At 35.0% G+C, this 26,180-nt stretch overlaps 1 protein-coding gene across 1 annotated transcript; it reads left to right on the top strand.

Moving 5' to 3' along the window:
• The first annotated feature begins 1,894 nt into the window (after positions 1 to 1,894).
• Positions 1,895 to 26,180, top strand: LOC137404383 (probable U3 small nucleolar RNA-associated protein 11). The gene is made up of 7 exons (XM_068090580.1): positions 1,895 to 2,031; positions 5,538 to 5,599; positions 6,481 to 6,583; positions 8,753 to 8,954; positions 10,655 to 10,788; positions 19,157 to 19,267; positions 25,783 to 26,180. The coding sequence occupies exons 1-7, from the start codon at positions 1,972 to 1,974 to the stop codon at positions 25,867 to 25,869; spliced, it is 759 nt and encodes a 252-aa protein (XP_067946681.1). The 5' UTR covers positions 1,895 to 1,971; the 3' UTR covers positions 25,870 to 26,180.

Genomic DNA, 26,180 nt, shown 5'->3' on the forward strand with positions numbered 1-26,180 from the left:
AACAACCTCAGTTTAAGTTGTAACAGAAAACAGGAACAAGCAGCGCATGGTCTTGACATTTCCGTATTATGCTGTCATGCTTAACAAAACACGTCATCAATTAAAATTATAAAATAGATTCACCTGCATTTAATAGCGTTTAACTGTCAAAGTGGGAACTTTTGTTCCACAAACAAACACCATATAGCAATTGTCAAAAATCTACTAAAAATTAACCGATGTATCCTGTGTATCTAGCAAGTGTTTGGGGATTGGCATCGATGGGTATCGTAACCTGGGTCAACAAAAAGCTTTCCTCAAGCCTTTTGAACACCGCAAGCCTGGGTGGCATTTGTAATTGTAAAAAACATAAAATTGTAAAAAAACATCGAATCCCATTATCTCACCACCCAATCCCCAAACACTTGCTAGATACGTAGGCTAGCTTTTTGGTAGATTTTTGACAATTGCCATCAAATATACAGAAACATTGGCTTTTAAAAGGATATAATTTTAAAAACAGCAATTACCATCGTATACCATAACAAAGCCGTACTAACTTTCATTGTACTAACGTACTAGCGAACATTGCTCAGACCCTGAGAAACATATCGGCTTAACAGCAACCTCAATTCTTCGAGATCTACAATAAAAATTGAACGTAAAAAAATTCAACCAAATAATGAGCAGGCTCATTAATTTACTCAATTTTCTAAGCAAAGGCTCAAGACCAAATACATATCAGCTACTGACCACGAAACATATGTATATGTCTTGCAATAATTCTCAACGTATGTATAAATCAGATAGCCATTTAAATAAATTTTTAAGCAAGCATAAATTAACTGCTAAAGATGTTCATACTGTACCTATACCGTCCATCAGCAGAAAATCTGGAAGAGCCTCCTGGAACAGTAGATAAAGTTACATCAGCAGCAGATCTGGAAGAGCCTCCTGGAACAGTAGATAGAGTTACATCAGCAGAAGATCTGGATGAGCCTCTTGGAATAGTAGATAAAGTTACATCAGCAGAAGATCTAGAAGAGCCTCCTGGCACAGTAGATAGAGTTACATCATCAGAAGATCTGGAAGAGTCTCCTGGAACAGTAGATAGAGTTACATCATCAAAGATCTGGAAGAGTCTCCTGGATCAGTAGATAAAGTTACATCAGCAGAAGATCTGGAAGAGTCTCCTGGAACAGTAGAAAAAGTTACATCAGCAGAAGATCTGAAAGAGCCTCTTGGAATAGTAGATAGAGTTACACCAGCAGCAGATCTAGAAGAGCCTCCTGGAACAGTAGATAGAGTTACATCAGCAGAAGATCTGGAAGAGTCTCCTGGAACAGTAGATAAAGTTACATCAGCAGAAGGTCTGGAAGAGCCGCGGACCGGCTCTTCCAGATCTTCTGCTGAATGTAACTTCTTCAGAATCTTGGGGTCACAAACCGCGGGTTCGTGACCCCGAGATTATGAAAACCAGAGCCGTATACCGAAGTTTCACAGTATGTATAGTATTAGTATGTGAAACTATACGACACTGATGAAAACCGCAGGCGAGGTTTTCATAATCTCGGGTCGCCAAGCCGCGGTTTCAAATGGCCGCATTCAGCCACCATAGAGACGACGCTTTTGGGCCAAACGCCCATGACAGACGGTGTGTATAGAGTTGGTGAGCTCACTTATTTTACATCTTGGTTAGTGAGCTTCACTAGCCAAGATGAAACTATGTTGTGTAAATGTATATGTACTTATGTACATATACTAATCGGCGTATACCTTGTATACGAAACATGTCAAAGAGCAAAATGAAAGAACGCAAGCAAAAACTTTGACAAAACTCTGCGTCGAATGGGCGTCGAATAATTTGCCAAATAATTCGCCAAATTTGCCATACACAATTTCCGGTAGCTCGCGCCGCATGTGTAGAACATCTTTGCTTTGATAGTAGCTTCGTAATAACCAATTTACTTGAAAATAACTAATAAATTTAAAATGTCGTCGTTTAAAAATGCTTTGAAATCTGTGGAAAAAGCTCACAAAGAAAGAACTCAGGTAGATATTTCAAAAGTCAAAAATAGGAAACGGACTGTTCGTGCCAATATTGGTTCTGAAGAATAATAATGCTATGTTCATCACACGACGTGCTGAACTTAAATTGTCTGATTGGTGTCATGTTGAAGTGAGATATTCTTTTCTGAAAATGATTTAAGAGATAAACATAATGTAGCGTTGACAATGAAATGAGGCTTCGTCTAGCTTCAACGTAGATGACATACAGCCTCAGTACCAGTAAATGTACAATGCACTTGGTCATGGTTCAAAACGTTGTTTCAAAAGCATCATAAGTATAAGCAAATCGTGATGCTAGTTGTGCTTCTATATTATTTTTGCCTTTGGGTGCTCTTTAGGACAGTTTTGTTAACAGGGCGAGGCTAGACTGGACACTGGAAAAAAATATGACATCTCATGTTTAGGAACTAGCATTTAACGGTGATTGTGGAATCACTTAGAAGTTTAAATTAAACAAGGGAACATTAAAATGGCTCAATGTGAAGATCTCAAAAAGGGAAAGTCAACACGGAACTACTAGTCAGTCTGTAACGAATATTATTTGAGTGGTGGCTTTACAGCTTCAACTACAAAATCTACAGGTTTTTGTTGGGGTCAACGGCTCTTCATGAATGCCAGTCAGATCTTCTTGGAGGCAATGAATGTGTAATTGTATGTCTTGCTATTTGCGCCATTGGAAAATGACCTTCGAAAGTGACCGGTCTTATGGTGTCAAAGGAAGTACGTTTCATCACTAAGGATGTGGCTGATTTCAAGGCGCAGAGAGTTAGGTTTCTATTATTGAAAATAGAACCTTTCAATGACTTATCAAGATTCTGCCTGACCAACCACACTTCTAAACCAGTAAAGTATGTAGCTAATGCTCTTTGACCTAAAAAGGAACTATACATCACAGTCTACAAACCTCTCGGGCCAACAACAACAACGAAGCTGTTGATGTTTTAAGGACACAAAGGCTACTTGTCTTGTGATGACATTTCAAACAGTAGAAAACCATTATCACAACTGAAGTGCATGTAAAAACTACATTGTATTTAAAGACTATACTTTAGCATGTGCACTTATGATACGACTTGCCAAGCAGGCATAGGAGACTGGGAATAGTCATATTAATCTTGCTCATAATTGAAGTTTATTGCTTTACAAATTTCATTTGTAATGCATATATTGAATGTTTGTATTCAAATAGCCCTTACTTACATTCATTACTAGGCTACTAGCCAATTGTGTTTTACTAACAATCTTGTGTAAATAATTGCTGGGTGTGGATCATTTGGGTTATTCTGCTTTTGGTATGTGTTGTATTTGGTATACTTAAGTTTGGATTCTTGTACACATTTTTCAATTGATAACTTGCAAACTATGTAGTATGGATCAATATTGATACCTAGTGCTCTTCTTCAAACAAACTGGCATAGGAAGATGATTCATAGCTCTAGTCGCACGAGGTTTACACTTGTCGGCGTTGGTTTGCCTGTTTTATAACACCTGGAAGTTTACAAGTGGTATAAGGCAGTGAACCTTCCATGTAGCTACATTTACTGTTGTCTATAAAGTAGACAAATTATCCGACTCAGTGAAATGAGGGTATTAATTTTTATAATACGATGATATCAGAATGCATTAGCTATTGCAACGGTACTCCAAAATCTGGTTTCTAAAATATCACTGAGTTTGGTGAACTAGTCATTCATTTTAAGCATTTTATAAGCTAGTATCTGACTAAAAGCAGCCAGAGTAGCTTTCAGTTTGGAACTGCCGAGCCTGCCTTTGGTCCAGTTCAAGAGCCCACCAGTTATTCAAGAATGCTGAAGGTTTACTTGCAACAAAATTCACATTACAGGTATTTGGTATCATAAGGTTCACCATGTTTTACTCTGCTGTGTTGTTGGTGCAAAATATGTGGAAATGTGATTACAAGCTTTTAAAAGCTCAAAAAACGAACAGTTAATCGCAGCCATCACGAAAACACCGTAGTTTAGAATCTTTTTATTTCGATGGCGTTCTCAGACATAGTGGTTATTGTTTTGACACGTGATGTTATTACATGAATTGAAAGGCCAATAAAAGGCTCAATATAAAACGTCTCGTAGCACTAGTTTATGACAAAAACTTCAAGTTCTACCGAAAAGCCCGTATCAAATATAGATGCTCACTACTTCACAGTTTTGTTGCAGCTTGGTCTAATCACCTAGTTGTAATCTGATCATGTGACCCATACTTCCTGCCAAACGACGCGAACAATTTCTGCAGCATTTTTTGACTATCACAAGCGACCAAAAGGCTCGTCGTGTTTATTAGAGGATATATCTTCCTTCGAGCTAAGGTTAAAAAATTAAACAAATTCTTACGGTAGGTTTTGAGATATCAGTGCTCAAAGTGACAGCATTACGATGATGATGAAATAGACCCGTAATGACAATAGACACAGTTTTATTGAATGCGTGAAGTATATTTGTGAAAATATTTCGACGAATGAGGTTGCATGAAAGTGTAAACAGAAGCCATTGTGTTCAACTACGTCTCATTTGAGCCGTTTTGGAAAAAGATTCCAATCTACGGCGTTTTCGTGATGGCGGCGATTAACTGTCCATTTTTGAGCTTTTAAGAGCTTGTAATCACATTTCTACATAATTCGCACCTACAACACAGCAGACATGGTGAAGTTTTTGATACCAAATAACTGTAATGTGAATTTTGTTGCAAGTCAACCTTTAAAAAAAAGATTTTCTAAGAGTTGTTATTTTCCCAATCATTTAAAATAGTTTATTGGGAAAAAAATTAGTAAAGGCTTCCACAATTGTAGTAATGTTGGTCACACCTTGACAGCCTTACTGCTTCAGAACTTTTAATCATAGATGAGAGTCACTGATAGGCCCATTCATCAAGAAACCACATACAGCCTAACTATGTTCTAGTTTGAATTAGTTCTTAGGTACTCTAACAGAAACAGTCACTACCAGACAGTAAACTGTTCCTCATGGGAGCCGCAGTGTGGCAGAAGCCGCAACCTTAACAAGATTGTGTAAATTTCCACTGTCAATAGAAAAGATTGATGGCAATTGAGATTAAGGTGTTTCCTGCTTGAAAATAACAGAGTTATGCTTAATCAACACTGCTGTTGATTAAAATCACCATAGAACAGGTAATGGTTTTATATGAATTACAATATTTATAGTATTCATAACCTATATTGACGTTTAAAACTACATGCACATTAAAAGAAGCAATGTGATGTTTATGCAAAGTTTCTGCATTCTGAGCTGCCATCCAAACGCTACATATAACCTTAGAATAACCTTCAGCCCAATGATTCTATACAAAAATCAGTGATGAAACAACGAAAAAGTGTGCAATTTGTAGAAAAGTTTGTGACACTATGCCCAGTAATGTTGCTTGCATGTTTAACGATATTTTTTTCCTATGGTGGTATTTATAATAGTCTTGTGATAGTTGGATTCTAATGCATTTTGTATGCCATGTTTTAGCCATCTCATAGGAAGGATTTGGGATATCTGGAGAAGAAACGTGACTATAAAGTGAGAGCAAAGTAAGGATAAAAGTTTATAGTGATATCTATCAGTAAAGTAGGCTTATTGTGTTTATAGTGATGTTTATCAGTAAAGTACTGTGTTTACAGTGATGTCTATCAGTAAATTATTGTGTTTATAGTGATGTTCATCAGTATAGTACTGTGTTTATAGTGATGTTTATCAGTAAAGTATTGTGTTTATAGTGATGTTTATCAGTAAAGTATTGTCTTTATAGTGATGTTTATCAGTAAAGTATTGTGTTTATAGTGATGTTTATCAGTAAAGTATTGTGTTTATAGTGATGTTTATCAGTAAAGTATTGTGTTTATAGTGATGTTTATCAGTAAAGTATTGTGTTTATAGTGATGTTTATCAGTAAAGTATTGTGTTTATAGTAATGTTTATCAGTAAAGTATTGTGTTTATAGTGATGTTTATCAGTAAAGTATTGTGTTTATAGTGATGTTTATCAGTAAAGTATTGTGTTTATAGTGATGTTTATCAGTAAAGTGTTGCGTTTATAATGATGTTTATCAGTAAAGTATTGTGTTTATAGTGATGTTTATCAGTAAAGTATTGTGTTTATAGTGATGTTTATCAGTAAAGTATTGTGTTTATAGTGATGTTTATCAGTAAAGTATTGTGTTTATAGTAATGTTTATCAGTAAAGTGTGTTTATAGTGATGTTTATCAGTAAAGTATTGTGTTTATAGTGATGTTTATCAGTAAAGTATTGTGTTTATAGTAATGTTTATCAGTAAAGTATTGTGTTTATAGTGATGTTTATCAGTAAAGTGTTGCGTTTATAATGATGTTTATCAGTAAAGTATTGTGTTTATAGTAATGTTTATCAGTAAAGTGTGTTTATAGTGATGTTTATCAGTAAAGTGTGTTTACAGTGATCGGGCTCGTAAAACTAAGGCACTACAGAAATTGAAGCTTAAAGCTCTGGAAAAGAACCCAAATGAATTCACCAGAAAGATGATTGTTACACGAATGGAGGTAAGTGTGTGACATCAGTAGCCTCTGAGGCTGTCAGCGCAGCTGCTTGGTATGGTTTTACCTGTCCCCACTTCTTAAACCCTAAAAGCCTGATCTTGGTCACCCACTAAGGCTATGAGCTATTTTTCATGATAAACATTAGTCAAACCACAGCCATTGAATTGATGACACATTCGAGCTCTTGTCTAAAGAGGCTGTTAATTTGATTGTTTCGCTGATTTTATTTGTTTATTACAGTCGATTTATATTATCGATTATCGATTTACATTTATGTTATAGCGATTTTACGTTTTGCAAACAGTAAGATACATGTAATTTGCCTAATCCGCTGCAAAAGATTACCAAATTCCTTCTTTTGATCCTTCAAAAAGGAAATACTCTAAATTTAACTTTTTAATCACAGTACAGTAACTGCGGTATTGATTTGTATCAACAACTTTTTTTCATTTTCACTTGGTTCAGCCGTCGTAATTACGATAGTTTTATGGTAATGGGAGCAGACACCTTTAATGTCAATTTAAATCGATTTTTTAACTTTTTTCTGCGCAACAAGGTCTATGCTGAAAAGCAAAAAAATGTTTATTTCGAAACTAAAGTGAAACAAAAATATATTTTTACTCAAATTTCTGCATCGACTGCTTTAAAATGTCTGCGCTTTATCAACACACATGACGATCTCTCACGGCATGCTAGGCTACCAGGGTACTTGTATATATAATCGAGACACCCCTATACGGTGTTATCTATCCAATGTATGGCAAGAATACCCTTAAAACAAAATTTTCATTGCTAACTATGGGATTCTGGTTATTCAAATCGACGTTTAGAACTTGCACCGACTTGATGCTTTACGTTAAGTGGAATTTATGTAAAGGAAAGTTTCCGATCGAAGAGTGTCTAATTTGCTCCACATCTTATGCTGTCAATGATTATCATTGACACTATTAAGAAATGTCTGATTCAAATAAGTAACTTTGACCGGTGATTGACAACTAGAATTGAAAATGAAAAGTTATTACGCCCACACCAGTATGTATTAGGATTCTCTTGAAAAAAGCTTTTTCGTAGGTCTTTGTCTAATGAGCTGAGCGTAGGATTGTTCTCAAGGCTGATTCTGTGGTACTAGTATTTTATCATGGTTTAACGAAAATGCTTTGCCACGGACTATTCGCTTATGGATAGTCTGAATATTGTTATCACAGACTATCATCAAAGTATTGTGTGATTAACACTTACATACGACGATATAGTGTGAACCAGCATTTACTCTCATATATCCTATATATATATCTTATGTTTCTCACTCTGCATTTCAGAGTTTATGGAACACAAGAGAACTTAGCTTTAATACTCATCTACGGGTTCTCTACAATCTCTTTGGTACTTAGTCTATCATAACTCACCTGTCTGTTTACCAAATCACTTCCAGTAGCATTGAAGAAAACCATAAACAATGGATAGCTAGTTGTCTATCGGCATGCTTTCTGTCGCAAATAATTCGTTTGTTGTCTTCTATGATGTCTTATCTAATATGGATGTCTGTGAGTTGATTTTGTGTTCCAATCCGTTTTATTGCCGAAATTGCGTGTAAAGGGGCACTCACATCAAAGTTGAAAGATTTTTTTCTGAAAATATAGATAATTTTCTATCATTTAACATTTTGTTTGCTGTTTCAGGTGATCTGACTGCCAGGATGTTTCAAGATTAAAATCGGCAGAACGTGATCGCGATTAAAACGCCTTGAAAGATTTAATGACTTCCTCAAATAAGTACCCTCTGTTGTTGAAACCACATATTTATTTTTCACAAACAATGTGCACGTGTACTGACATCATTTTTGGAGAGGTCTGTGTACATCTTTCTCTTCTGAGCAGTTTAACCGCGTTCAAATTTTGCTGATTTTAATCTTGAAACATCCCGGCAGTCAGATCACCTGAAACAGCAAACAATATATTAAATGATAGATAAATTTATATCTATACTTCCTGTTAAATTTATTTAAACTTTAACCCTTTAAGCATTGATACCTTATACTACAGCTTGTAGCTTTATGTGGCCTTATTTGAATAATTGAACATAAGGCTAAGCAATCAAGCCTGAACATTATGACATCTGTCACCATTTGCTCCTTGCTCATGAGTTGGCATATCATTCTACTTGTCAACCTAGGATGGTGTACATCAGTGTCGGGAAAAAAAGACCATTTCCGATCCAGACCAGCTAAAACTGATACAGTCTCAGGATAAACGATATGTTGAGTATCGGAGAGTTCTAGAGTCAAAAAAAGTGCAGCGACTGCGCAGTAATCTCCATTTTATTCAAGATGGACAGAGAGCCAGCCACACATTCTTTGTCGACTCGAAAAAGGAAGGTGAGGCTGACTGTTTGGAAGTTATCTTCTCAACATAGCATAGAGGGTATAACTCTTCTCCATTTTAAAAGTTCTTTCAGTTTTACAAGTTTGATGTATTATTAATAGTGTTTTCATTGTAAACATACCTGTTTTACTTACAAATAATTCAGATAGCTCACCAGTAGATGGCTTATATGTGTGAATCTCATGCTTTTGGTCTAGTGCTATTGCATCATTCCATAAATAGTGGCAGTTCTACAATCGACTCAACTGCAAGGGTCCTGGGCCTTATTTTCTCCTTTTGTCATAAATTGTCTTCTTTTACCAATGTTGGACAACGGCTTCTCGTAACTCTTTCGCTACGCAATTAATTTCTTTACCAGGACATAATTACATATTTGATAAAACCTAGTTTTTGACAAAGGCTCATCATATAAGTTGCCATAAATTTTGAATCACACAGTCTATAAAAAATATTTAGATACAAAATTAATCAGCACAACATTTTACATGAGCCGATGCTATAAAAAGGCTAGAAATGTGTTGCAGAATGAACTTTTTTGCCATTTTCGCTACTACTGGGATCATGTTCTGAGTTGGCCGAGTTATTAGTCTTATTACAGCTTATGGCATTATTATTACTGCTAAAAATAAAATAATCACTCTCAGTAAAGCTATTGTTCAATATAACTCAGCCAAAGTCTATTTATCTACGATTAGTGAAACCTCACTAGCTGTGATGTGGCTGACATGATTGGTCATTGCTAATAAGAAATTGCTATAAAAAAAGTAAAGATTTTGCGGCATAAAACTAAGCTCATGATGGTCTGTAAACTTATTGTCTTTCAGCTCAACGCTCGCAGATAATTGTTTCCTGTACTATATTCCTTATCCCAAACTTGCTCATATCTGCATTTGTGTTACAGGTTTTCAAATCCTGCATAAACTATGCCCTGAATATTTGTATTTATCGTTCCACACGCTTGACAAATGTTGCTTTCTATTCCGTGACACTAACATACTACGTCCACCATCGTATGTTTCAGTTACTATGACCTTCAATTCACTATCCCGACTCTTTCCTCCACAATACTAGATTGATTGATTACCAATAACAAGTTATACATACGCACCATAAAAACTTGTGAATATTTCACTCCGGTGTCCGATAATTTTTCTAGCTAAACTGGTTGAGGATGTGACAGTGTCAAGGGAATTTTGTGTATATATGCTAAGTATATACCCTCAGTGTTTCCATGCCTTCTAGTGGTTTAATATGCTTCAAGGCCAACAATTTTCCAGTCTAAGTTCGGATACAGTAGGCTAATTAATTAACTACTCACTAATCAGAAACGTTTTGTATGATGCCTATTAAAGCCCCCACGCGGCTCTTGGCCATATACAAACTCTAGTACGCAATGAGTTAACAATCCCGCAACTTGATAGCATTCACTTTTTTCAGTGATGCCACAATATATAAGGTACTGACTCTACAGTATATAATTATGTAAGGTACTGACTCTACAGTATATATGTAAGGTACTGACTCCACAGTATATAATTATATAAGGTACTGACTCCACAGTATATAATTATATAAGGTACTGACTCTACAGTATATATGTAAGGTGCTGACTCTACAGTTTATATGTAAGGTGCTGACTTGTTGAGGTAGACTGCTTTCAAGTAGTGCCTGACTTCATCATTTAATTTTTTAGCTCGAGAGTTCAATCTGGCTGAGAGGCTCAACACGCACCCCGTTCTTTTGGATAGGGCTTACAATAGACTCACTAAAGAACAGCTCAGTGAAATGGACTTGGCGTCGATGGTCCCAGATCCAAGACTAATGGCTGTGGGTATTGTGGCTGAGAGTTTCCTAAACAATTTGTCAATTTGAAAAAACAGTAAAACCATTTTTAATGTCTAAAGAGAATTCATTTTTGTGTTCATCGGTTTAAATTGTTGTGCAGTCATCGAGTATACCCTACAGGATGAAAATATTCGTTGGTCATAAAAATTCGCGATTTCGCGAACAGTCAGTTCCGCGAATTATTAAATTCAGTGAATAATTAGTTCTATTTTTAATCACAAGAGAGAATAACTACTGCATCAAATTTAAAACTAGTCGCTAGCCTAGTTTTAATGTAAATACTAAATGTAATTGAGTTCCAAAACATTTTTAAAATCATTGCCTGAGCTTTGAGCTAACACCATTGGCAATGTATCACATTTATTTACAAAATTATTCGAGGTTGTCACAAGATATGCGGAATGGCGTCATCGCGAAAATAGCCGCGAGGCAGAAGTACTAAACGTAGCCGAGTTCCAAAACTTCTTTAAAATCATCGCCAGGCTTCGAGCTTTATTGCCATTGCGTCAAACTTTGCAAAATTGTTCAAAGTTTTTACAAGTTATTCGGCATGGCTTCAGCATAGCAAAAAAGCTCTCCTAGTCTTTTTACATTAGAATCAACTCCATCAATCTCTAATACCGAAGTCAAGGACGATCATGATTCTGATCTGGACATTATGGTATGTATTTGATTTGCAGTGCAGATACGTTTTTTCATAATCAACTGCATTAGTTAATTCTTTTGTTTAAAAACTGATCGCTTTCATCAAATACTTCAGCTATTGTTTTTGTACTTCCTCAACACTCGTTAATATTTTTTCTTTTTCGTGTTTACTGCAGATTGACTACGAAAACTAGAGACAAGTAGTAATAATATTCGTCAAGGCAGGAATATTGGCAAAGGCAACCAGTCAACCTAGACCCCTTCATCGACAACAACTCCTTGATATCGCTGTAACAAACATGATTAAATTATATATTTTATTTCATGTATAGATGTATTATAATTTATTACGAACTTGAGTGTATAAATAAAATATTTCAAAAACAAACAAAATTTTACAAATGATGAATGGAGTAAATATAAACAGTTTAGTCCATATGGCGGTTGTCTAGCAAAAAAATTAAACTCGTACTCTTGCTATGTGAATACTAGCGTGTAATGGTGCTTTCTGACTAGTTATTTTGGTAATAGCAGCTCTGTCACTGTCTTGGGTATGTGTTGAAGGCGATTCTCTCGCTACTACATGGCTGGTAAGGAAGTTATCATCAGAACTCTCCTCGTGGCTTATTATTGTAAAGTTCTGCCGGTTGGCCAAAGATTTGTGCTCGTAAAGGCGTTTTCGTTCCTTTTTTAAAAACATATATATTCTTCTCGTAAGAAGCTGCAGTCACTTCAACCTCAATTTCCAGACCTCCCTGAATGATTGGTGATCTTCTAAGAATGACATCTACCACCCTTGCAATCATTGTTCTTCGGTGCATGATGAAAAATCTTTCTCTCACACTAAAACAAATAATGAAGCAGTAGGGATGGAAAAAATTAGTATTGCGTTTTACCGAAGAACCAAAGTAAAATTTAACTAATTTAGTAAATGTAAAAAACTCATTACTTACCCCAAGTTGTTGGCTTATCAAAGGCCTCCAAAGCAATGAATATTAGTGAAAACCTCTGGACGCAGCAAAAAATTGTTTACCGTAGAATAGTATGGTCACCTCGAAGTTGTAAGCTAAATATAAACCGGAACACGCGGTGTGCGCATGCGTAGGAATATCTATTACTAGCCGCAATAGAGTTAACTTTTCCTAGAGAGTGGCAGTTTTCAGCCGCGAATAAATTCATCCGCGAATATGCATGAAAAGACAATTTTCGCGAAATATAACTCCGTGAATAAATTCATCCTGTAGGGTATATGGATTCCATTTGTGAAGTCATAATCTTCGAAGATCTAGTATGGTGTGTACTTAACGCACACTAGGTGCAGAAAATGATTTAGGGTTGATCTCATTCCTGTCACCCTAAGTAGCCTTATTTCGGGAATTGAACCCTAGCCTGTTGTTTGCACATCAGGCGTGCTAGATCGCTGAGCCACGGCAGCTCTCTATAAAACAATGGCACTTAACCCGCTAGAACTCAGCTACTAAAGCTCTTGCAATAGTCTTAAAAGATCAACTCATTACACATTAGACCTTAGCGTGTGTTCTATGGTATTGTGGGTCATTATACATTAGCTTGTGTTCTATGGTATTGTGAGTCATTATACCTTAGCTTGTGTTCTATGGTATTGTGGGTCATTATACCTTAGCTTGAGTTCTATGGTATTGTGGGTCATTATACCTTAGCTTGTGTTCTATGGTATTGTGGATCATTATACCTTAGCTTGTGTTCTATGGTATTGTGGGTCATTATACATAAGCTTGTGTTCAATGGTATTGTGAGTCATTATACCTTAGCTTGTGTTCTATGGTATTGTGGGTCATTATACCTTAGCTTGGGTTCTATGGTATTGTGGGTCATTATACCTTGGCTTGTGTTCTATGGTATTGTGAGTCATTATACCTTTGCTTGCTTTTTATCACTGTAAAGGATTTTTAGGGACATGAAATTAAAAAAAATTGTGATTATGAACAAAAATGGCATGCGGGTATAGGCACAACTATTTTATAATCTAGGGCAACGGCGCACAGCATTTTTGTCGCACTCATTCTGACACCTACTAAAACGAACGTCTCATCAAATGTCACATTTGCTGCAACAAATGTGGGATATGACTGGACACTAAAATGTGATCCATCACTGTTTAGACATTTCCTCCCAACCTTCAAAAATAGTGTTCTGCTATATTATGAGAAACAAACAATCAATTTGGATTTGTCTCCCTTGAGTAATCATACACTGACTATCACAGCTATCTGTTCATATTACTTATCTTCAAGTAAGTGGAGACAAAGGACAGAAGCCAGCTACAGTGACAAGTATCACTCTATGGATGCTCAACATTTCAACTCTAAATATTATTTATGCTAAATTCTACTTTCGGCAAGCTCATTCATGTGTCCAGATTTAATATCAGGGTGTTTGATACAACTCATCTGCACATGGCTGCCATACAGCCAGATTTAATATTAGGGTGTTTGATACAACTCATCTGCACATGGCTGCCATACAGCCAGATTTAATATTAGGGTGTTGATACAACTCATCTGCACATGGCTGCCATACAGGGTGAAGAATGGCAAATATAGAAATATTATTGTGCTTAGTTCTGTTTGTCCCAATGGCTAGATCTTTTAGCAAATATTTTGCTCTGGCACTAACATTAGAGAATAAACAAGTGAATATCCTGTAGGGTTATTTTTGATCAATATTGATGCTAACAGCAGTGCCATAACTCTGGTGATATCATGCCAATCGTAAGATCATCAGTCATCTAAAACGCGTTGACACCTGCTATATTTGTTTCTTCACCGTCATTGGAGCTCACTCTAGTCAGCGGGCAAGGTCTCTCTATGGATCCAAAGGGCAGAATCACCTCAAAGCTTTTTTTAACCCTCCACACAAAATCATGGCATTCATATATATTTCCCCTTTTTATCATATCGACAGCGGAGAAGGATATTCCTCCTACAGAAATCTATACTAAGACTTGTCTACTACCGGACTACATATTCCAGCTCACCATACTTCCACCCATTACCTTTGAACATCTTTGAACATATTGCCTTATCCCAAACTTGCTCATATCTGCATTTGTGTTACAGGTTTTCAAATCCTGCGTAAACTATTCCCAGAATATTTGTATTTATCCTTCCAGACATATGACAAACGTTGCTTTCTATTCCGTGACACTAACATACTACGTCCACCATCATATGTTTCAGTTACTAGGACCTACAATTCACTATCCTGACTCCTCCACAATATTATTATACTATTAGATTACCAACTTTTAAAGCACATTTGTTCAACTCAATAATTCCTGATTTCTGTCTTATTATTTCTTTCTTTTGTCATGTAATTAAAAACATATTGTTTATGATTAGATTGATTACCAATAACAAGTTATACATACGCGCCATAAAAAAATGTGAATATTTCACTCCGGTGTCTGATAATTTCTCTAGCTAAACTGGTTGAGGATGCGACAGTGTCAAGGGAATTTTTCTGTATATATGCTAAGACTACACCCTCAGTGTTTCCATGCCTTCTAGTGGTCTAATATGCTTCAGGGCCAACAATTTTCCCAAGCGAATTGCCGTTTGAGTGCTTCATCAACAGTAGATCAACATCATTTCTTTTCCTAGAGCACTTGTAATACAATAATTATATGGATCACTGTGTAATCACTAATTACAGTCAAACATGGATAGCTCGTCCTCGGATAGCTCGAACACATGGTTAACTGGAACAGTTTTGTTTGGTCCGTTCCCACGCAATGATAAATTGCTTCAGATAACTCGACCTCAACTTGGTCAACTCGAACAATTTTTTGCCCAACGGCTACCGAGTCGGTTGTTATCACTTTAGAATATCACTTTATTCTAAGCAATAGAGTTTTTAGCTTTTGGCAGTTCATAGTCGCCGTTATTACCATCATCGACAAAATATTTTTGTCAACGACTTTTCTAAAGGTTTGGAAAAATTTGATTTTTACCAAACATCCACTTAGCGATGGCCCTTCTAAGGCAAGGAAAAGCGAGGTAACTTTCGCATAAACTTCAAAAAAAATCGGCAAAATTGATCTTGGTTAAAAGGCTCAATTGAAAAAGATGTCTTTTCTTCTGAGCATTTCAACAGCGATCAAGTTTTGCCAATTTTAATCTAAAAACGTCCTGGCAGTCACATCGCATAAAACAACAAACAAATCTCAAGTGATAGAACAATCTCTGTATTTTCTGATAAAAATTTTTCAAACTTTACATTAGAAGCATTTAATTTGAAACAAGCCATTCATGCTTTTGATTTATATTATAGTTTGTATATGTACATGTATCTACTGATAAATACATGCACTTGTAACAGTGCTCTAATAACTTGAACGCTCTGATAACTCGAACACTTTCACTCGGTCCCGTGAAGTTTGAATTATCCATGTTTGACTGTATGTGATTGAAACAAAGATGTTGCCTACGCATACTTCTTAACTCGAATATTCATTCAAAAGTTTTGGATAACACCCTTGACACTTGCGTTGCAGATTTCCTAGACACAACTGGAGTTAGTTTGACAAACCTATTCTTTTCTCTTTGAACTGTCGATATATGTCAACCATATATGCAGCCAGGGTATGAGATCATCAGACATTCACATGGTACACTGCGCTATATACTACGAATTGCACATAGCTTAACAATAGCTTAACACGCCTTCACGGTTCTTCATTGATGGGCCATTTCTGTAAATCACAAATGTATGTGGCATTTTCACGTTATGCATATTTGGTAGGTTCAACTGGCATTAATATGCTAACATAATGATATGTTAACATATCAATATGTTAACATATCATTTGTAATACAAAATATTACACCTAAAACACGGCTTATATTAATAATGTAGAAAACTACCTGCACAAAAATTGAAAAATTTAAAGGTAGCTTTGACAGCAGTTAAACTATTTCCATTTTTATAAAATGCTTGGTGGCATGTTGTAAGTTAGAAGTCTCACCTCGGAGGTTCTAAATCTATAATAAGTTGGTATACTTTTACCTCAAATAGTCGAATTTCACTCCTTTACATAGCAAGAGTCAGGTATTCCAAGAAAGCTCCGCGAGTCAAGGCTCGATTAAAATTATAAGTTGTAAAATACTTTTAAGAATTCCATCAACTGTCAGCGGATTCCCCCAATTTGTAGTTTGTACATACACTGTACTTTTAAATAAACTGTACTTGTACATACACAGTACTTTTACATACACTGTACTTGTGCTTACACTGTACTTGTACATACACTGTACTTGTACATATACAGTACTTGTACATACACAGTACTTGTACATCCTCAGTACTTGTACATACAATATACTTGTACATACACTGTACTTGTACATACACTGTACTTGTACTTACACTGTACTTGTACATACACTGTACTTGTACATACACTGTACTTGTACATACACAGTACTTGTACATACACTGTACTTGTACATACACTGTACTTGTACATCCTCAGTACTTGTACATACAATATACTTGTACATACAATATACTTGCACATACAATATACTTGTACATACAATATACTTGTACATACAATATACTTGTACATACACTATACTTGTACATACACAGATGAAATACTAGTCTCATGTTATGAAAGAAAACATAAATAAAGCAATCCGCGATGGCCAATCACCAATGCCTAATTTCTGTCAGTGGATTGGTGGATGCTTGGCGAACTATCGGAAAGTTTGACAGCTTTCTTTCCCGACTTATCCGCATTGCTTTGACAATGCCATCGGTTTACCGTGCACACAATCGATGAATACTCCCTGAGAGGGCAACTCCCTGAGAGGGCAACACGGACATACAACCCTCCCTGCGATACAGTGTGAACCAGCCTTTAGATATTTATGTATCTTGTAATGACAGCCAATCATTATCTAAACATGACTGTAAGTGACTGCTATTTACCTAGTATAATTTACTTCATAAGTTAACAGTCCTTTATTAAAATTAAACAATGTTTCTTCTAATACAGGCTGGTAGACATATTTGGTTAACCACAGATTGTCTATGGTAAAAATGTGCTCCCAGAATGTAGTAATAAGTAATGGGTTGACAACTCTGAAAGTATCATTTTTTCAGAGTAGGATATCTTTGCTTAGAGGTTAGGAAAAAGATTGCTTTTAATAGGTTTCAAACTTTCAGCTTGCTAGGCCAATGCTTTATTACCTGTGCTAATCCAATGCCTTGTCACATTTTGGAATACTTGGGCACATAGCTATTACACCTGACAAGATCTCCCGGCACACCGGACCAACAGTGCACTGGTATAAATAGTTTTTAATGTAGGTATCACGAAAAGGCATAGACCTATTAACTATACTTAATAGTATATTATATGATATACCTAATAGTATAGTTAATAGGTCTATGCGAAAGGGTATTTTGTTTTATAACATTGCCATTCTCATCAACGACTTAACACTTTATTCAAACGGTTCGTAGTATTTAATAGCCTCCATGACTGGCATTTCTTTCTAATGTACTTTGTTTGACCTTTTCGTGTCACAGGCTCAAACTTAGTTAGAAATTGGAGTTCTTCCATTTCTTCTCATGCAGAGCCATAATTAAACTTAGATTAGGGGGTTTGTCAATCATTAAGGCTAACTTCACTAATCTTATATCAAAGCTTTATCTTTAATTATTATTATTATTTATTATCTTTAATCGCGGTATAAAAGCTCTGATCATTCCCCTTCGTTTGAAATTGACGATATATTCATCCTTTTTCGACTGAAAAATCCTTTTCTAAAGGTTTCACTGCATGGGGTTGATGCTGAACGTACAACGCTTCCATTATTTATAACACAATACTAGAACCTTATCATACAAGCGTCATCTTGTCTTAAATGTAAACTTTCTTTTATGTGATTTTTAGACAAGGGACGTTTTTTAACAGCCTTTAATAACGAGGTCCGATGACCCCTAGATTCGGTTTTAACAAACCTTTTTTTCTGAGTTAAAAAACACTTGAAATGTTACATCTTTTTATGTAGTAAGCATCTTGGAAATTATTTTAGTCATTTTTCATGCAGTTTTTCAGCTTACAAAGTGACATTGCAAATTACTGTTTATTGGAACCCATTTGAATATTGTTATAGTTTTGTTTTGAACATCCAATTTGGTCATAGCGGCTGCAACCAGAATGCAGTTGCATTCAAGCGATCGATAAATTGTTTTCAATGAAATTTAATTGTAACTTTGATGATTATTAAGGGTAAGAAAAACTTTTGTATCGCAGCTGATGTTATCAGTTACTCGCAAAGGAGAACTATGTTATTCAATCAGACTCCCTCTTTGCGATTTGACCTCCATGATGGAAAATTTGAAGTTTATGGTATGTAATTAGCTCGGGCTGGTGAATGGTTTGATATTTAGTGAGACGTAATGATGCTTCCCATAGCTGAAGCAGCTGAATCTAATTCCATTCTGTTGCTTAAGATAGGACTAACTGGCAGCAAAAGGGTTAATTGTACTACTGACCTCTAGTCAACCATCTAAACTGAACCACCTTGTCTCTCTGCGCGACTCCGTCATCTGGACATTTCCAGCTTTCATAATACCATGTTGCTAATATGGCGCTCACTCTTATCTACTGTGTTGTTAAGAAAGAACATGTTTGACTAAAATCCTTTTGTAGGAGGCGATGGTGTCTAAGGAAGAGGCGTATAAGGAACTTGGGAGGAGAGAAAGGCGGGAGCAGCAACTCCAAATAGTGCAAGATAAACTGGCTGTAAAGAATCATCTTATGGTATGTCACTTATCTCATCCATTAAACCTGTATGTGATGTTAAGGCTAAATCAGTACAGCGATATATAGATGATTCATAGATTGCTATTTGATGAAGATTTCATACTTCGCTCCGTCATCTTTGGCAGCCCTTTTCGCCTGCCACCTGTTTAATCTCCTCTCTATATGTTGATTTTGGCAGTTCTCTGCTTGCTAGTGCAGTTTCAGATTTATTGCTCTACCGATTTCTTCTGAAGAAATTTTGGTTTAGAGCCAGTTCTGCTGTCCTTGCTGACAGCTGACTATGTTGTGGATGTAATTTATTTCAATTTTGTTGCAATGTTGATAGAACTTGATGTGGACAAACACAAATATTGCGTTTCTTTCTATCAAACTTTTTATTTTCATATTGACCTATTTGCAATTCATTGGAGAGAACGTTTAGTGAACTCTGGAGACAATGAACAGTATGAGTGAAACCTGTTTATAGCTTTAGATGTTACTCTTGTTCAAGCATCTTTATATGTCTGATATTTATCACTAAACCCTACTGCAATTCGTCACAGCCATTAACCAATTTATCTTCACTGAATGGAAACATGTATTCACCAAAGAAAATGCTAGCATTTGAAAAGGGTACCCGCTAGATCTCTTTTCCCACTACGACTCTATTCAGAGTTTCAGGAGCAGACATCCATCCTATATGGTAGAATGACAACAACATGAAGAGAAAGTCTAGTTTTATTTATACTGAGAAACAATTGTTATTTGCAAGGCTATTTGCTTACATATATGTATATGTTAATATATTGATATACATTAATATATATTGTTACATTTATAAGTATATATGTTACATTAATATAATATTATATATGATATACTAGAATTTTGTATAATTTATCTCTATTATATAAAGTACTATATATTATATAAAATATTGTATAGGCCTATATATTATATGAAAATAATATGTATAACATATTTATTACTGCCACATAATATATTATTGCCAATCTTTTCATTTCAAACAAATTTTTTTTCAAATTATGCCATACAAGAATCATAAAAAGGGTAACTGTCAGTCAATAAAAGCAAGTAAATGGTTTAATAAATAGTGTTTAAAATACCTTTTTATGGTAAAAGAATGGATATTAGGTAGAAAATTGTTAAAGCAGCTAGCAATGATGATTTTAAAATAATTGTTAGTGGTTGTATGCAATTTGTTCATATTTCATAAGTTGAAATGAGTTGAAAACCTGTAATTTTCATGTAAAAAGGACACAAACCATAAAAGATCTTTTCATAAGTTCTAGTGCTATCAGATTATGCTAAGATCTAAACTGTTATAAGATGGAAAGATATTCAAGTATGTGAAGTTGATAAGACTTTCCATTAGTCGTCAGGTTGAGTGAACATCTTTTATAAACTTCATTCTGTCTAGAAATACTATTAATAGAGTATATATATATATATATACAATCAAACATGGATAACTCGAACTTCACGGGACCGAGCGAAAGTGTTTGAGTTATCAGAGCGTTCAAGTTATCAGAGCACTGTCACAAGTCCATTTATTTATTTATTTATTTATTTATTTATTTATTAGTAGATACATGCACATATACAAACTATAGTAGAAATCAAAAGCATAAATGGCTTGTTTCAAATTAAATGCTTCTAATGTAAAGTTTAAAACTTTTTTTATCAAAAAGTATAGATTTTTTATCACTTGAGATTGGTTTGTTGTTTGAGGTGATGTTATTGCCAGGACGGTTTTTAGATTAAAATTGGCAAAACTTGATCGTTGTTGAAATGCTCAAAACAAAGACATCTTTTTTTTTAGCGTTTTAACCAAGATCAATTTTGCCGATTTTTCTTGAAGTTTATGCGAAGGTCACCTCACTTTTCCATGCTTCCGAAAGGCGATCGCTTAGCGGATGTTTGGTAAAAATCAAAATTCACCAAACCTTTAGAAAAGTCGTTGACAAAAATATTTTGCTGACGGTGGTAATAACGACGCCTATGATTTACGAAAAGTTGAGGTTTACCTCTATGACTTGGAATAAAGTGATTTTCTAAAGCAATAACAACCGTCTTGGTAGCCGTTGGGCAAAAAACGGTTCCAGTTAACAGAGTTGAGGTCGAGTTATCTAAAGCAATTTATCATTACGTCGGAACGGACCAAAGAAACCGTTCGAGTTAACCATGTGTTCGAGCTATCCGAGGGCGAGTTTTCCATGTTTGACTGTATATGTATATATATATATATACATATACAGTCAAATATTTGATTAGTAAATACGAATACAGTCATATATATAACTTGAACGCTCTGATAACTCGAACACTTTCGCTCGGTCCCGTGAAGTTCGAGTTATCCATGTTTGACTGTATATATCAATAAGTTTTCAGCTTTTTTAAACAAATTCACTAAAACTGTTCTGTAAGACATTTTTTTTTATTGTTACGGGCTTCTGAGCATTAACGCTTCAAATAGGTGTATGTAACCCAAATTATTCGATGAGTGTCTCAAAATATACCGTATAAATATGTACAGTAAGCCTCTAGGTGCGTGTGTTTGTGTCCACACGATCTTTGTCATACAGGCTTTTAAACTGCCCTAAGGAATTGCTTAGCATTTGGTGTGTAGACCCCCAGACTTCTCGATGAAGTAAGGTATTAAATATGAAGTTTTTCAAAATTTTTAATTTTCTAAAATTATTCCTTTAGCTGCAATATATTTTGATTTAACCAAAATTAGTTTGTTCAAAATTTTTTAATTTTCACGAAGTTGATATCAAATTTAAATATACCACATCATAAGGAGAAATTTTTGTTTTATGCGTTCTTTAGTTTTCACAAATTAGTTGCGGATTAAAATGACAAGTTCTGCTCTTACTATCGGCTTGAAACTATGCTCAAATGTTTGTAAAACTTAATTTATTTGTAAAAGTTGTTAGCTAAATTGTTTTTATTTCTTTCGCTGTACATATTGATATGTAGATGGATACGTAGCAAGTGTAAACTTACTTGGGCAACGCTGGGTGTTTCAGCAAGTAATTGAAGATGTTCAAATAGAAATTCATAAACATCAGCCAATCATGTCCTTTTGCTTCTGCGCTGTATTGTGCGACCTCTGTATTAGTTATCCAAAGTGTTGGCAGCAAATGTCTGCAACCTCATCTGCTTGTCTATAATAATAATAATAATATACTAAAATATAATAATAATAATATACTTATTTGGTGCGTCGACTAATGGGTCTTTAATCAAGTTACTAATTAGAAAAATCTCACAAATATAATTTCAAATATAATACAAATATAATTTCAAGTGAGCAGCATGAAGGACATAGAGCCGCTATTATTGTCAAGATCAGGTACCAGGGCTCCATCTTAGCCTGTTGTCTATCCTTGTAACTTTGTGCCACTATATCTACTGGTTCTCACTGAAATGGAATAGTACTTACATTGCTGAGGCTATAAGAGAAAAATGGTAATAATAACAATGATATCCTGTTTGTCTGTCGGAAAGGCTTTTCTTATTACACATCCTCTTATACATGTACTCGGAGGTACAAACTCGCCGCCAAGTTGGAAGGGTTCTGGAAAGGCATTTAGGGAGTTGGTATGCGCACATTCAAATTGATAGCCCGACACTCGAATACCTGCACCAATCAACCTCTTGACATTTTTGAGTAATTATGCTGCTAGTTGTTCTCGGGGTATCCCCAAGTACAGCAAGAACCTTCGCCATACTATTTTAATTCGTTCCAGTGTTGGCATCGAAAGGCGAAAATTTCGTATAGAGTGGTATTGAAACCCATAGCAAATATCTAATGCAAACACCCCTGATAGAAATCATCAAAATTATATATACGTACATATTAAAAATTAGTAACAGAATAATATATTAAACTTAGTAGCTATAGTTACCTACAGTAATTTTAGTGTATATTCAGTGGCTATGATCTGCAACAAAATGTACTATTACAATGTAATACATGTATATGCTGTACGTACTGTAGAGAGTTCTTACTTTCGAGACAGACGTATAATGTAAACTATGAATTTAACTTAAATGAATTTAGCTTATTAAATACATACTTGAAGCTAAATTTTAGTATGAGTTTTAATTATTTTACTGAACTTCAACTTTTTCATCGCTAAAATTTATCACCTATCTGTTTTCGGTTTCGTTTTCACAATAACTAATAACAAATAACACCGAACTGAGTGAGATCAAGCATCGTATCTCTTTCATTTGTTGTTAAGAGGATTTCAGCGAATAGCATATCGACATATTTGTTATTCCAACTTAATCAGCTCACAGCTGTCAAATTAGAATTTAAAAAAAAACTTTTGCTGATTTTGTATAAAATATTTCGTATGGAGAGGGGGAAAAATCAGCGTGTTCTACATCACAGAGCAAAAAATCGCATAACAGAATCATCGTAATTTGAGGGCGCATTTGTATATGGAATTTCTTACATAACACGAAGCAAAACTTCACATAAATTCTTTACACCAGGTGGAATTTATGTTATAGGAGGTTTACGTTATAGGAGCATCTACTGCACTAGATTACGTGATGTTTATGCTTGCTGCCTTGGCTTTTGCATGATTGGCTGTTTACTAGGGAAAATTCATATAAATAAATGCACAAACAGTAAGTAATTGATTAATGATAAACAGCAAATTGCACAAAAATAAGTTAGTGATTTTAAAAAAACTGTTCAAAAAATAAAATGGTGAAAAGTCAACTGACAGCATTTTAAAATCAAATTATTTATAACAATATATTGAACCATAACACTTAGTTTTTCATCAATTATTGTGATGTTAGTCAAACAAAAATCTAATTTTAAAAATAAAAACACTTGTGACGCAAGTGGTAGGCTGTAATGTAATGAGGCCCTTTTTTGGCAAAACAGACATGAATTACTGATGTCAAATGCGCTAATGCAATAGATATTAAGTTTATGTTATCCTTTACTGTCAGATTTCCTTATAATGCATCATAACAGGCACTTTTTAAGTTTACACATGTGAATAGACTAATTTCACAGTAAAACTAAGGTTGGCACTAGAAAGAATTAACCAAGCAATATTATAGGCTCTCAGTCTATAGTTACGAGTCTAGTGATTGGTTTAATGCCTCGCGACATCATCCTTCGCACGTGGAGGCGAGGTTGAAACATGAATACTGAAAAAGGTCTGCATCACATTTTTACATTGATCTTTGACCTTTGTTTTTCAAAAATATGTAATTACATTACAGATAGTTCCCTACTTACGAACATTCGAGTTACGAACAACGGTACATACGAACGTATGTACTGTTGTTCGTAACTTGATTAACTTTCGAATTATTTGTTTGAACTTTGTTTGAACTTTACATACGTATTGTAAAGGGATTTGCCGGCCTTTACTTGGCACGATCTCTACTAATAAATAAAGAGAAAAGAGTGCGTGTAGTTTCATTCAGCTTTTAATTAGCGAAGGAAATTTCACCAGCCGAGGAGCATACGGCTATCTGCTCTGCTCAACTAAATGACCGCACTCATTTATATACAATAATATCAACCGTTCCGGCTAACGGCAAACGGTAAGAACACCGGCTAACAAGGTGTTCTATGGCGTTGGTATGACAACAATCTAAGTGACGATAAGTGATAGTGTTATGACGGTATATCAGATATAACAATAGCATAACGAGTGAAACAACGATATAATAAACGGACAACACATACAAAAAATAAGACAACAACGATAAGTGATAGCATAACGATTAAAACAACAATATAATAAAAAGGACAAGACATACAATAAATAAGAAATGCAGTGTCATGGCCCGGCGTCCACCAAAGTATTATCTCCATTTTATTAAATATTTTTTTCAATACAAACCAATACAGGTTACTTATACAAGCCTTAAACATACTTATATAAACCTTCAATATACTTATATAGGCCTTAAACATAAATTATAATACAAAATATAGCACTGAAGCAACTTACGAACAAATTCACCTTACGAACAATCGTTCAAAACGTAACGCGTTCGTAGGTTGGGAACCGTCTGTAATCGGTTATAAATTCTGCTTTTATATAAACTGGAAATTGGAAAATTTGTTCCTCAATGTTAGCTATTCTCGCGTTATCTTTCACTAAACTGTTAAAGCATTCTCTGCTTTCATGAATAATGATTTTGAATGGACAATTTTTAGCTAACTTTACACAAAAATTAAACAATTTTATAGTATTATATAGCATCGCAGCTGTTTCCTGACGATACTTTTTAAATATTAAATCTTTCTGTTTGTTTTTATGACTTGAAAATTTTGATAAAATCCAGAGTTTGATCGCAGTTACACAATAATATCATTGAAGCCTCATTTTGTAATATTATGTGTTACTGATGTTTTGGGTCGTTGTTTAGCCTTTAAATGCCCATACATGCTGGGAGGCATGCTCCAGTGTATCAAATTGGTCCCTTGCTGTTGCATTATGGGTGAATTGTTCATGTTTCAGGACAAAAAGGCTAAAAAGGTTCTTGTGAAAAAAGAGACAAAGAAGAACGCTGCAGTCTACAAATGGCAGGCTAAAAGAAAGCGCTGATGTTTGGTCTATTGACGAGAGATCACTTTATAATAGATCACTTATCCTGTTTTTCCCACGCACCTGCTGTTGATAGCTTTAGCATTTTGCTGACAGATTACATAAGGCTAGGTTAAACTGCTAATATTGTATATGGAAAATTCCAGTTTTTTGTTTTTGTAACGAAAAGAGTTGTTATGTGTAACGTATTTGGTTATTATCAAGTTTGTATGCAGGTAGCTATGTAGAGTGCGGTGGAATTGACCGGTATGGTTTATTCAGGCTCCCAGGTTGGGAGAAAAGGTATCAGTAATAAAATAAACCAAGTCCTA

Source organism: Watersipora subatra, chromosome 9, assembly GCF_963576615.1.
Source record: "Watersipora subatra chromosome 9, tzWatSuba1.1, whole genome shotgun sequence".
NCBI lineage: Eukaryota > Metazoa > Bryozoa > Gymnolaemata > Cheilostomatida > Watersiporidae > Watersipora > Watersipora subatra.